The sequence below is a fragment of the Pecten maximus genome, chromosome 19 (genome assembly GCF_902652985.1).
Source record: "Pecten maximus chromosome 19, xPecMax1.1, whole genome shotgun sequence".
In the NCBI taxonomy this organism is placed as follows: domain Eukaryota; kingdom Metazoa; phylum Mollusca; class Bivalvia; order Pectinida; family Pectinidae; genus Pecten; species Pecten maximus.
In genome coordinates, this window is record NC_047033.1 from 14,443,371 (window position 1) to 14,457,773 (window position 14,403).

Genomic DNA, 14,403 nt, shown 5'->3' on the forward strand with positions numbered 1-14,403 from the left:
GATATAACATCCCTGTTTGATCATTTTAACTATGTTACCTGTGATCAGTATAGATATAACATCCCTGTTTGATCATTTTAACTGTGTTACCTCAGATCAGTATAGATATAACATCCCTGTTTGATCATTTTAACTGTTACCTGAGATAAGTATAGATATAACATCCCTGTTTGATCATTTTAACTGTGTTACCCAAGACCAGTATAGATATAATATCCCTGTTTGATCATTTTAACTGTTACCTGAGATCAGTATAGATATAACATCCCTGTTTGATCATTTTAACTGTGTTACCTGCGATCAGTATAGATATAACATCCCTGTTTGATCATTTTAACTGTGTTACCTCAGATCAGTATAGATATAACATCCCTGTTTGATCATTTTAACTGTGTTACCCCAGATCAGTATAGATATAACATCCCTGTTTGATCATTTTAACTGTGTTACCTGTGATCAGTATAGATATAACATCCCTGTTTGATCATTTTAACTGTGTTACCTGTGATCAGTATAGATATAACATCCCTGTTTGATCATTTTAACTGTGTTACCTGAGATCAGTATAGATATAACATCCCTGTTTGATCATTTTAACTGTGTTACCTGTGATCAGTATAGATATAACACCCCTGTTTGATCATTTTAACTGTGTTACCCCAGATCAGTATAGATATAACATCCCTGTTTGATCATTTTAACTGTGTTACCTGTGATCAGTATAGATATAACATTCCCTGTTTGATCATTTTAACTGTTACCTGAGATCAGTATAAATATAACATCCCTGTTTGATCATTTTAACTGTGTTACCTGAGATCAGTATAGATATAACATCCCTGTTTGATCATTTTAACTGTGTTACCTCAGATCAGTATAGATATAACATCCCTGTTTGATCATTTTAACTGTGTTACCCAAGACCAGTATAGATATAACATTCCTGTTTGATCATTTTAACTGTGTTACCTGAGATCAGTATAGATATAACATCCCTGTTTGATCATTTTAACTGTGTTACCTGAGATCAGTATAGATATAACATCCCTGTTTGATCATTTTAACTGTTACCTGAGATCAGTATATATATAACATCCCTGTTTGATCATTTTAACTGTGTTACCTGAGACCAGTATAGATATAACATCCCTGTTTGATCATTTTAACTGTGTTACCTGAGATCAGTATAGATATAACATCCCTGTTTGATCATTTTAACTGTGTTACCTCAGACCAGTATAGATATAACATCCCTGTTTGATCATTTTAACTGTTACCTGTGATCAGTATAGATATAACATCCCTGTTTGATCATTTTAACTGTGTTACCTGTGATCAGTATAGATATAACATCCCTGTTTGATCATTTTAACTGTGTTACCTGAGATCAGTATAGATATAACATCCCTGTTTGATCATTTTAACTGTGTTACCTGTGATCAGTATAGATATAACATCCCTGTTTGATCATTTTAACTTTGTTACCCAAGATCAGTATAGATATAACATCCCTGTTTGATCATTTTAACTGTGTTACCTGAGATCAGTATAGATATAACATCCCTGTTTGATCATTTTAACTGTTACCCAAGATCAGTATAGATATAACATCCCTGTTTGATCATTTTAACTGTGTTACCTGAGACCAGTATAGATATAACATCCCTGTTTGATCATTTTAACTGTGTTACCTGAGATCAGTATAGATATAACATCCCTGTTTGATCATTTTAACTGTGTTACCCAAGATCAGTATAGATATAACATCCCTGTTTGATCATTTTAACTGTGTTACCTGAGATCAGTATAGATATAACATCCCTGTTTGATCATTTTAACTGTGTTACCCAAGATCAGTATAGATATAACATCCCTGTTTGATCATTTTAACTGTGTTACGTACCTCAGACCAGTATAGATATAACATCCCTGTTTGATCATTTTAACTGTGTTACCTCAGACCAGTATAGATATAACATCCCTGTTTGATCATTTTAACTGTGTTACCCAAGATCAGTATAGATATAACATCCCTGTTTGATCATTTTAACTATGTTACCTGTGATCAGTATAGATATAATATCCCTGTTTGATCATTTTAACTGTGTTACCTGTTATCAGTATAGATATAACATCCCTGTTTGATCATTTTAACTATGTTACCTGTGATCAGTATAGATATAACATCCCTGTTTGATCATTTTAACTGTGTTACCTGAGATCAGTATAGATATAACATCCCTGTTTGATCATTTTAACTGTGTTACCTGTGACCAGTATAGATATAACATCCCTGTTTGATCATTTTAACTGTGTTACCTCAGACCAGTATAGATATAACATCCCTGTTTGATCATTTTAACAGTGTTACCTGTGATCAGTATAGATATAACATTCCCTGTTTGATCATTTTAACTGTTACCCAAGATCAGTATAGATATAACATCCCTGTTTGATCATTTTGACTGTGTTACCTCAGATCAGTATAGATATAACATCCCTGTTTGATCATTTTAACTGTGTTACCGGAGATCAGTATAGATATAACATCCCTGTTTGATCATTTTAACTGTGTTACCTGTGATCAGTATAGATATAACATCCCTGTTTGATCATTTTAACTGTGTTACCTGTTATCAGTATAGATATAACATCCCTGTTTGATCATTTTAACTGTGTTACCGGAGATCAGTATAGATATAACATCCCTGTTTGATCATTTTAACTGTGTTACCCAAGATCAGTATAGATATAACATCCCTGTTTGATCATTTTAACTGTGTTACCTGTGATCAGTATAGATATAACATCCCTGTTTGATCATTTTAACTGTGTTACCTGAGATCAGTATAGATATAACATCCCTGTTTGATCATTTTAACTGTGTTACCTGAGATCAGTATAGATATAACATCCCTGTTTTATCATTTTAACTGCGTTACCGGAGATCAGTATAGATATAACATCCCTGTTTGATCATTTTAACTGTGTTACCTGCGATCAATATAAATATAACATCCCTGTTTGATCATTTTAACTGTGTTACCTGACTCCAAGGAACTTGGGCCTCTCTCCTGGAGCTGTACATTCAGATTCCTGCTTCAAACTCATCACATGGTTGATGGAGAGGACAGTAGCAGCTACAAACCAGGGCAGCCCCAACAGGGAGCAGATCATGATCAAAACAGCTACGATGAAAAGGTCCAGGTGGTAGCCCTTTCCTTTCTGGAAATGGGGAAAAAAACTAAATATTATGGAAGCCTTTTCTTATTTAGCAATGAAAAAAAAAAACCAGAAAAAAAACAAAAAAAAAACAGAAAAAAACAACAACACATTCACTTTCTGGAAATATTAAAAAAAGAAACAAGGAATCCCAGAGAGATCTTGAGGCCCCTACCACTGAATGATCATAATTGGTTTGTGTAGGACTGATCTTTTCTCTATTTATATACATGTACCAGTATTTCCCTTTTTCCTTTTGAAGATTTTGTAACAAGGAAAACCTTCATATTTAATCGAAGAAATCTCTAAGAACTTGTTGAGAAACAGTGATAACAAAATTGAAATGGCAGAACTCAGGATCAAGAGGAACCTACATGTCAAGATTGCGAAATATCTCTCCAGTACATCTCAAGAAATAGCAATAACAAACTTAAGTGTCAAAATCCAAGATGGCTGCCTGTCAGCAATCTTATTTTGCTAATAAGACTTTTAATTGAATGGGCACAACTAGGGACGGTCAAGGATGAATTTTTACTTGTATTAAAGACCCCACTGCTAGATATAGATTTCAAATGAGGCACAATTGGACCAAGCTAACAGATCATCATATGAGAAATAAGAACTGTACAAACAAATGTTGGAGAGACAAGAGATTAACATGCATGAACAAGATCTAGCTATATATCATCGAAACACTACAGTTTCGTTAAGTGTTCAGTGGTGATATTTATATTATCTGCATATATAGAGTTACCTACCTTTAGTTTGTTTTCTTTCCTGTTGACAATAACTGCAGTAATCTGTTGGTCCATGAAAATCAATATGGTTGCCAACAGTGACGGAATAATAGCTGCAATAATAGTCCACCAGGGGTTCTTGCCAACAGGGTTCACTATCCATCCACGGCCGGGCTTTGTTGGCTAAACACAATATTCAAATTACTCCATTATTTACACTTACTGCAATTTTTGTGAAAATTGATGGGCAAAACAATTTATACCTGTCCCCTCTAAAGTGAAACATATTCCTGAACAAGCATTCTGGACAAAATTAAAGCAATACGTCCCTTCCCAGACCCAATCAAAATAGTCATAATGACCTTGACTTTGACAAAACTTTAACCTAATATTATTGTCCTTTACGATTGTGTGAAGGTTAATCAAAAGCCCTCAAAAAATTATTAATATTTTTTTTTTTTTTAAATTCAGATAACAAGAGGCCTAGAGGGCCTGTCTAATGTTCACCTGGATGATTCATTGATTATGGAAAAACACTTATTAACTCTGGGCCAAAATGACCTCAACCTTTGACCCAGTGACCTTGTTCTTTGTTCAGTTGATGCTTTGATTAATTTTGACCAACAAAATATTAATTGGTGAAAAGATACAAATCTAGGAAGTGTGACCCATATCATTTGTACAATTTTGGATCCCATCCACCTCGGGATGCTTCTAGTTATATATGATTAAAATCCAGCAAATAGTTCTAGATAGCCCTTTGTAACAATGTGGCCAAATCATCCCCATTTGGCCAAACTCCCAACCCCCTGGGGTGTCAGCCCCACCATTTGTACAATTATGAATTCTCACCACCCAGATGGGGTTAAATAAGGTTAAATTCCCAGTGTTTAAGGAGAAGTCATTTGAAGAAATTGTTGGTGTAGAGGACAGACGGACGGGTACACCACGGTAAGCTCAATTGGAGCAAGTGAGCTAAAACTGTAGGAAGAGATGCCCAGATATAATTCCAGAAAATCAGAGACCAAAGAGAAATCATCAATAATAAAATTTTGAAATTTGATATTTGGTGGTTAAAAAACAGTTTGGTAAATTGTGCTCTCTCCACCATCTCTCTCACCCAGTCTAACAGCATGTAAAAATATTGAACTCACAGCAAAACTGTCAGGGACGTCTAGTTTCGGTGTGTTTAATCCAAGGCCAGCATCTAGTCCAACCATCGACATTATTGCTATCAGAACAGCGAAGTCACTTATGATGGTCCTTACCTGTTAAAAGAGTATAAATGATGCAGATTAAACATTTAATAAAGCATGTCTGATATCCAAGTAGGGATAAGTCCATACAAATTAAACACTTAATGTAATACTTCTACCTACACCTCGTATGTGACCATGACACCCAAATGACATTTGTTGTTTTGGAAAATAGCAGCATAAATGTATTTGTTGTCTTTCAAAGCACTTATTTCAGTTTAATGAAACAATATCTCCATTCTTTGTTCTCATAGTTACTGTTCTTGAAACATCAAATGTTTAAGATAATAGTTATTAATAACTTACATCACATGGCCAAGTTTGAATAAAATTAATCTAAGGACTAACTAGAGCTGTCACCGAGGGGGTGACAAGTATACCCCTCGCTTTTCCATGTTTGGTTTGGATACTTTGTGAAGCTGCCTATTTATGGTACTATAACCAAATCAAACATGTTCTATGTTTAGGTAAGAACTAAGTGAATGCATAGCTGAACAAATTTTTGCTTGTTTTTAAAGAAAAAGGGGCATAACTCTATTAGAACTGGTAATTCGGCAAAATCTTTGCATAGAGCTAAGCCTCATAGGGTCCTCTAACTACATACCAAATTTTAGTAAAATCCATTGAAAACAAAGCAAATGCATAGCCGGACAAGCTAGTAACCATTTTTTACATAAAGGGGCATAACTCTGTAAAAAGGGTTTTTTCGGAAGAAGCCGTTAACTGGAGACACAACTTCATGCAGACCTGTCAAGTGCCCCACATTTTGCGGGTCACTCCCGGAAAATCGGTCTATAATCCGCAGACAGAAATAGCACCCGACGGGTGTTTTGAATCTCCCGCATTTCAGTAAGATCTCGTTTTCGTTCGAGCTACCTCGGATTTTTTCTTTGACGCGTAAGAACACAATTTGAGACACCGAACAGATAATCCAACAACAACAAAAATGGCTTGTACGAAGGCTTGCACAGGAAAGTGTTAATACTAAATTTCAGGGGTGTAAAAATCCACTTGCCCGACGCCCGGGACAAGTAGTTTTTGAGTTCCGGCAAGTGAAAAATGTTGGTGTACTTGCTGACTTGCCCTGGGCAAATGAAAAAAAAATATTGTCTCTATCTTAACTTTCATGTTGGATTTCCAGAATCCCGTGTTATATGTGATTCAGAAGAATTATTGTAGTGGAATTGGATATATTGAAATATATAAAAAACGTAACAATTAGCTATTGAAACTACTTTATCTTCGTGTCTGAAATGAAAATTCTATGACTAAAGCCGAGGAAACTAGGTCGCCAGATGCACATTCAGTTCAAAGACATTTTAAGGACATTTATGCTGATAAAAATAATAGAAACTGCATCTGAAGTATGAAATAGTGATGCACAGAGTTAACTTACTGCAATCTATGCCTAAATGTTCTTATAAGACAACAGCAAAAGGTTTTAACATGTGAAAACGATCTTTGTTTATGCTTGCTGGAAGTACAATTTGGCAACTAATAATGAAGACGGAATCCGGACCTAATATAGAAAACTAAAATTTTAATGCTTGTGGTTCACAATTAATTATAAAAATAATTCTTTTAATTTTAGATGAATATTTTTGAAGGAATGAAATACTGATTGCTGTGATTATCAACCTTCCACCAATGTTTTGAAGATGGCAAAAACAGCTACAACAACTTACAATGTAAAACATTCATGTAAATGAATGAAGTGTGCATAGAAATGCTTATTAAATGACACATGTTGATAATTTTTTTCAGTTTTATTGTTTTTATTTCAAGTGAAATGCCGTTACGCGCAATGACCTGCATTGGAGTGCTATGACCTGCATTTTTATGAGTAATGACCTGCATTTTGTTCATGAGAACTTGACAGGTCTGTTCATGCCATCCTTCAACTCTGTGTAAAGTTTCAAGAAAATCCATCAAAAACTAAGTGAATGCATAGCCGGACAAAATTATGACATATTTTGTATGAAAAAGGTGCATAACTCTATTAAAAAGGGCTAAAGTAGCATAATTTGTTTAAAAGGACTACTTGGGGAAAATCACAACACCATATGGTCTTTTAACTATACACCAATTTTGTGAAAACTGAAGAAATGCATAACTGGACAAAATTATAACCATTTTTCAAATAAAGGGTATAACTATGTAAAAAGCATTTACTGGAGGCACAAGTGCATGCAGTCCTTCAACTGTGTAAAAAGTTTCAAGAAAATCCATTGAAAACCAAGCAAATGCATAGCTGGACAAGCTAGTAACCATTTTTTACATAAAGGGGCATAACTCTGTAAAAATATTTTTTTCGGAAGAAGCCGTTACTGGAGACACAACTTCATGCCATCCTTCAACTCTGTATAAAGTTTCAAGAAAATCCATCCAGGGGACACAAGTTCATATGGTCTTCTAACTATATACCAAATTTGAGTGACATCTATAAAGAAATGAGCGAATGCATAGCCGGACAAATTTTGTGACAGACGGACGGACGGATGAGCGGACAAGGTGATTCCAGTATACCCCCCCTAACTTCGTTGCGGGGTGTAAAATGAGATATTAACCATTACACAAAACCTGTGTATAGTGACCTGGTTACCATGGCAACCACAATTTCTGAAATCAGAACCCTACATCTTCACATATTACCTATCATTTTTGTATCGTGTTATTAATACTCTATTAGGAGAGTAGTCAGGACAAGATATATGTCATACTTAGAGGCATCAAGAGCCATAAAAATTGATGGAACCCAGGAACATTTCATGAATAACATTTGATCAAAGTTTCATCAAAATCCATCTATAAACCTGGCAGCCTCATCTAACTTCATTCCAGGAGCCTCCGGGAGGTATAAAAATCTCTCCCTACTTTCTAAAGTGTTACAGACCTTTTCATCTCGACGCCAGTGGGGGTTATATAAAAACTGAGATATCCAGTGGGGGTTATATAAAAACTGTGATATCCAGTGGGGGTTATATAAAAACTGAGATATCCAGTGGGGTTTATATAAAAACTGTGATATCCAGTGGGGGTTATATAAAAACTGAGATATCCAGTGGGGTTTATATAAAAACTGATATCCAGTGGGGGTTATATAAAAACTGAGATATCCAGTGGGGGTTATATAAAAACTGAGATATCCAGTGGGGGTTATATAAAAACTGAGATATCCAGTGGGGGTTATATAAAAACTGTGATATCCAGTGGGGGTTATATAAAAACTGAGATATCCAGTGGGGGTTATATAAAAACTGTGATATCCAGTGGGGGTTATATAAAAACTGAGATATCCAGTGGGGGTTATATAAAAACTGTGATATCCAGTGGGGTTTATATAAAAACTGAGATATCCAGTGGGGGTTATATAAAAACTGAGATATCCAGTGGGGGTTATATAAAAACTGAGATATCCAGTGGGGGTTATATAAAAACTGTGATATCCAGTGGGGGTTATATAAAAACTGAGATATCCAGTGGGGGTTATATAAAAACTGTGATATCCAGTGGGGGTTATATAAAAACTGAGATATCCAGTGGGGGTTATATAAAAACTGTGATATCCAGTGGGGGTTATATAAAAACTGAGATATCCAGTGGGGGTTATATAAAAACTGAGATATCTAGTGGGGTTTATATAAAAACTGTGATATCCAGTGGGGGTTATATAAAAACTGAGATATCACGTGGGAGTTATATAAAAACTGAGATATCCAGTGGGGGTTATATAAAAACTGAGATATCCAGTGGGGTTTATATAAAAACTGAGATATCCAGTGGGGGTTATATAAAAACTGAGATATCATGTGGGGGTTATATAAAAACTGTGATATCCAGTGGGAGTTATATAAAAACTGAGATATCCAGTGGGGGTTATATAAAAACTGTGATATCCAGTGGGGGTTATATAAAAACTGTGATATCCAGTGGGGGTTATATAAAAACTGAGATATCCAGTGGGGGTTACATAAAAACTGAGATGTCCTGAGTATTTGAAGTCACCAAAGACGATATATATATAGAATTTTTGCTGATGGAACTGTTATTTTGAGTTAAGTGGAGTCTTCGACTTAATTATCAGAGGTCGAGATAACAGTTTGACTGTATATTTATATATATATACATTCTTACAGAAGTCAAAATTAATAGTAATTAAGTTTAATCAAATTCCAAATCAATTTCAGAATTTCTTTTTATGAATTCAGGATTTAATTAAAATATACATGTGCAGATTCAATCCTGTTTTAATAAATAATCTGGATTAGATAAAACAACCAGAACTTACAAAGCTTGGGAAAAATGCACTGTTTCTCATCATTTTGAGGGAGTATGCCAGGGTAAAAGTTCCGATGAAGAGAAGGATTGACAGGAAGAACACGTCGGCTTTGTATTCGATACAGCCCTCCCCAGCAAGATTTCCCTCTAGTTCCTTGCAGTTCAACTTGGTGAAGTTGGACCAGTATTCGGCATGGCCTTCAATTGAGTATATATCTGTGGTGTTGGTGACGTTGTTCTTCACATAACAGTCACAGGGAAAGAAGAGGTTAGGATGAAAGTTGACAGGGTACTTGTCTTTGATGTGAATCAACTTGGCAATGGCTTCCTTGATGAAGATCAGGGAAATCAGGAGAGCAAAACTTTCCTCCGTAAATCTTGTAATGTAACGCACAAGTGCACTGAGGTCAAAAGCTGTCATGACAATCAGGATTGTTCCAGTCCAAATTCCTATCCAGAACCTCAGTTCTAGGTAGTCTAGGCCCATATCCCTGACAGAATAATAACATATACAAGTTATTTCACTTAATAACAAAATATACATGAGTTATTTCCCTTTATAACTAAATACACATGAGGTATCCCCCTTAATTACAAATTACACATGAGTAATCCCCCGTTATAACAAAATACACATGAGTTATCCCCCTTAATTACAAATTACACATGAGTAATATTCCCCCGTTATAACAAAATACACATGAGTTATCCCCCTTAATTACAAATTACACATGAGTTATTTCCCTTTATAACCAATAACACATTCGTTTTCCCCTTTTATAATAAAATACACAAACAAATAACTAGAAGAAAGAAATCTCCAGAAGAATAGATTCTCATAGAATTAGAACCTACTGTCTGCTACAGTCATGTGTTATCGGATCTACTAGGCTAAAGGCGAATACCTAATGGCATGCAGGGCACTCTTAAAAAGGTATAAACAATTAAAAAAGAAAAGGGAGCAACTTCTGAATCCAGGTTTCCAAATTGTAAATTTTTAATTGGCAAGCAAAGGGCCGAAGCATGTTGTCGGCGGGCCCGCCAAACGCCGAAACCTGTCGTCGGAGGGGCCAGTTAAAGGCTAAAACATGTCGTCAACGAGGCCAGTCAAAGGCGGAAACAATATGTCATGTCATGTACTATTTGGTAACTTGAATTTAGGAGTCTTTTTCATTTTTAAAATATAAACTTGTTATCTCCATATTTAACAAAAGTGAGTCTGGTATACTGACGATGGTACTCCAGAGGCAGGATGGCATAATAGCTTGTTGTATATTGTTTATGTAAGTGCTAATACATAGTTATGTGCCAGTTTGGCCAGAAATCCTGCCAGATTGGTAAGGCAAAGCTGCCTACAAAAATGACAGGTCAGAGAGAGTAAGGTCAAGAATAGTATAACAGGTAGTTTGTGTCCATAACTATACTTTGATTGATGTTTAGGAACTGACTTAACTTATATACACTATCAGGAATATGTGCATGATTTATGTTTAGAACCAAAACACTCCTTTCTTCATTTTTTGCAGAATCATCAGTTTTGAAAGAGTAAGAGTAAAGTGTTTCACAAATAAGCCTTCCCCAAATTTAAATTAATATAAGAACTTTTACACCAGGGGAGGGGGCTTATTTGCAGATAAATATGGTCATAGACTCACAGCCATACAAGCTTTACCTACCCACAGAACTGGAATGTGATTGTCTCAAACACCAAAACAGGTCCAGTACTACCCAGGATAGTTAGAGGCTGTCCAGCACAGAGGGCATACACCACACCACAAATAGCTCCCGCCAGAATACTCTCAAATGCAGCCTAAATCAAAGGAAAATGGCCAGATGATAGATTTTATGGGATCAGTGGTGTTTGGATTTCTGCCTCACATACTAGGTAACAAGATTATCATATGAAACAAATAATATTTGTTTAATTAAATATATAACATCTAAAAATTTAATGTATGACATTTGTTTACAATTAACATCTGTATAATCTAATATATAACATTTGTATAATCCAATATATAACATTTGTGTAATCTGATATATAACATCTGTATAATCAAATATATAACATCTGTATAATCTAATATATAACATCTGTATAATCTGATATATAACATCTGTATAATCTAATATATAACATTTGTGTAATCTAATATATAACATCTGTATAATATAATATATAACATTTGTGTAATCTAATATATAACATCTGTATAATCTGATATATAACATCTGTATAATCTTATATATAACATCTGTATAATCTAATATATAACATTTGTGTAATCTAATATATAACATCTGTATAATCTGATATATAACATCTGTATAATCTAATATATAACATCTGTATAATCTAATATATAACATCTGTATAATCTAATTATAACATCTGTATAATCTAATATATAACATCTGTATAATCTAATATATAACATCTGTATAATCTGATATATAACATTTGTGTAATCTAATATATAACATTTGTGTAATCTAATATATAACATTTGTATAATCTAATATATAACATCTGTATAATCTTATATATAACATCTGTGTAATATAATATATAACATCTGTATAATCTAATATATAGCATCTGTATAATATAATATATAACATTTGGGTAATCTAATATATAACATTTGTGTAATCTAATATATAACATCTGTATAATCTTATATATAACATCTGTGTAATCTAATATATAACATCTGTATAATCTGATATATAACATCTGTGTAATCTGATATATAACATCTGTATAATCTGATATATCACATCTGTATATCTAATATATAACATTTGTGTAATCTAATATATAACATCTGTGTAATCTAATATATAACATTTGTGTAATCTGATATATAACATTTGTGTAATCTGATATATAACATCTGTGTAATCTGATAACATTTGTATAATCTAATATATAACATGTGTATAATCTAATATATAACATTTGTGTAATCTGATATATAACATCTGTGTAATCTGATAACATCTGTATAATCTAATATATAACATGTGTATAATCTAATATATAACATTTGTGTAATCTGATATATAACATCTGTGTAATCTGATAACATCTGTATAATCTAATATATAACATTTGTGTAATCTAATATATAACATCTGTGTAATAATATATATAACATTTGTATAATCTAATATATAACATCTGTATAATCTAATATATAACATCTGTATAATCTAATGTATAACATTTGTGTAATCTAATATATAACATTTGTATAATCTAATATATAACATCTGTATAATCTAATATATAACATTTGTGTAATCTAATATATAACATCTGTATAATCTAATATATAACATTTGTATAATCTAATATATAACATTTGTGTAATATAATATATAACACTTGTATAATCTAATATATAGCATTTGTGTAATCTAATATATAACATCTGTATAATCTAATGTATAACATTTGTGAAATCTAATATATAACATTTGTATAATCTAATATATAACATCTGTATAATCTGATATATAACATTTGTATAATCTGATATATAACATCTGTATAATATAATATATAACATTTGTGTAATATAATATATAACATTTGTGTAATCTAATATATAACATCTGTATAATCTAATATATAACATTTGTATAATCTAATATATAACATCTGTATAATCTAATATATAACATCTGTATAATCTGATATATAACATTTGTGTCATCTAATATATAACATTTGTATAATCTAATATATAACATCTGTATAATCTGATATATAACATTTGTATAATCTGATATATAACATCTGTATAATATAATATATAACATTTGTGTAATATAATATATAACATTTGTGTAATCTAATATATAACATCTGTATAATCTGATATATAACATTTGTATAATATAATATATAATATTTGTGTAATCTAATATATAACATTTGTGTAATCTAATATATAACATCTGTGTAATCTAATATATAACATTTGAATAATCTAATATATAACATCTGTGTAATCTAATATATAACATTTGAATAATCTAATATATAACATTTGTGTAATCTAATATATAACATTTGTGTAATATAATATATAACATTTGTGTAATCTAATATATAACATTTGTATAATCTAATATTATACCTCATTCATTTAAGTGCCTATTTGAGTCTAGTAGTTGCTCCGGTCCATATATAGTATATGGCCCGGAGTCAAGGGCCGAAGTCCTTGACTCCGGGCCGACGCTATATGAAAATGACGTCATAATACCAAGTTGACGTCGTCATATTATGACGTCATCATTTCCGACACTGAGCGAAATGGCGTCTGGCAGTGATAGATTTGCGTCCTTGGACGAAACCGAACTTGTTTCATGTTGGTCATATTCGGTACAATATAACAAATATTGCATGTCACTGAGGGCAATATGGGAGTTTATGGACTGGTCAGTCACCCAAATATATGTATATGGACCGTTCGCTTGGTCCATATACATATATTTGGGTGACTGACCAGTCCATAAACTCCCATATTGCCCTCAGTGACATGCAATATTTGTTAAATATATAACATCTGTATGATCTAATATATAACATTTGTGTAATCTGATAACATTTGTGTAATCTAATATATAACATTTGTATAATCTAATATATAACATCTGTATAATATAATATATAACATTTGTGTAATCTAATATATAACATCTGTGTAATCTGATATATAACATTTGTATAATCTAATATATAACATTTGTATAATCTAATATATAACATCTGTATAATCTAATATATAATATTTGTGTAATCTAATATATAACATTTGTGTAATCTAATATATAACATTTGTATAATCTAATATATAACATTTGTGTAATCTGATATATAACATCTGTATAATCTAATA

General features: G+C 32.5%; 1 protein-coding gene across 4 annotated transcripts in view; it reads right to left on the reverse strand.

Annotated features, from left to right (window-relative positions):
- The window catches only part of LOC117317816 (sodium bicarbonate cotransporter 3-like), a 142,126-nt gene that overhangs the window by 20,859 nt on the left and 106,864 nt on the right, over positions 1 to 14,403 (reverse strand). For all 4 annotated transcript variants that reach the window (XM_033872762.1, XM_033872761.1, XM_033872760.1 and 1 more), the window contains 5 exons: positions 11,170 to 11,303; positions 9,504 to 9,984; positions 5,114 to 5,227; positions 3,981 to 4,142; positions 3,047 to 3,225 (listed from right to left, as the gene is read on the reverse strand). In XM_033872762.1, coding sequence (XP_033728653.1) covers positions 3,047 to 3,225; positions 3,981 to 4,142; positions 5,114 to 5,227; positions 9,504 to 9,984; positions 11,170 to 11,303 — 1,070 coding nt within the window. The remainder of the gene's footprint in view (positions 1 to 3,046; positions 3,226 to 3,980; positions 4,143 to 5,113; positions 5,228 to 9,503; positions 9,985 to 11,169; positions 11,304 to 14,403) is intronic.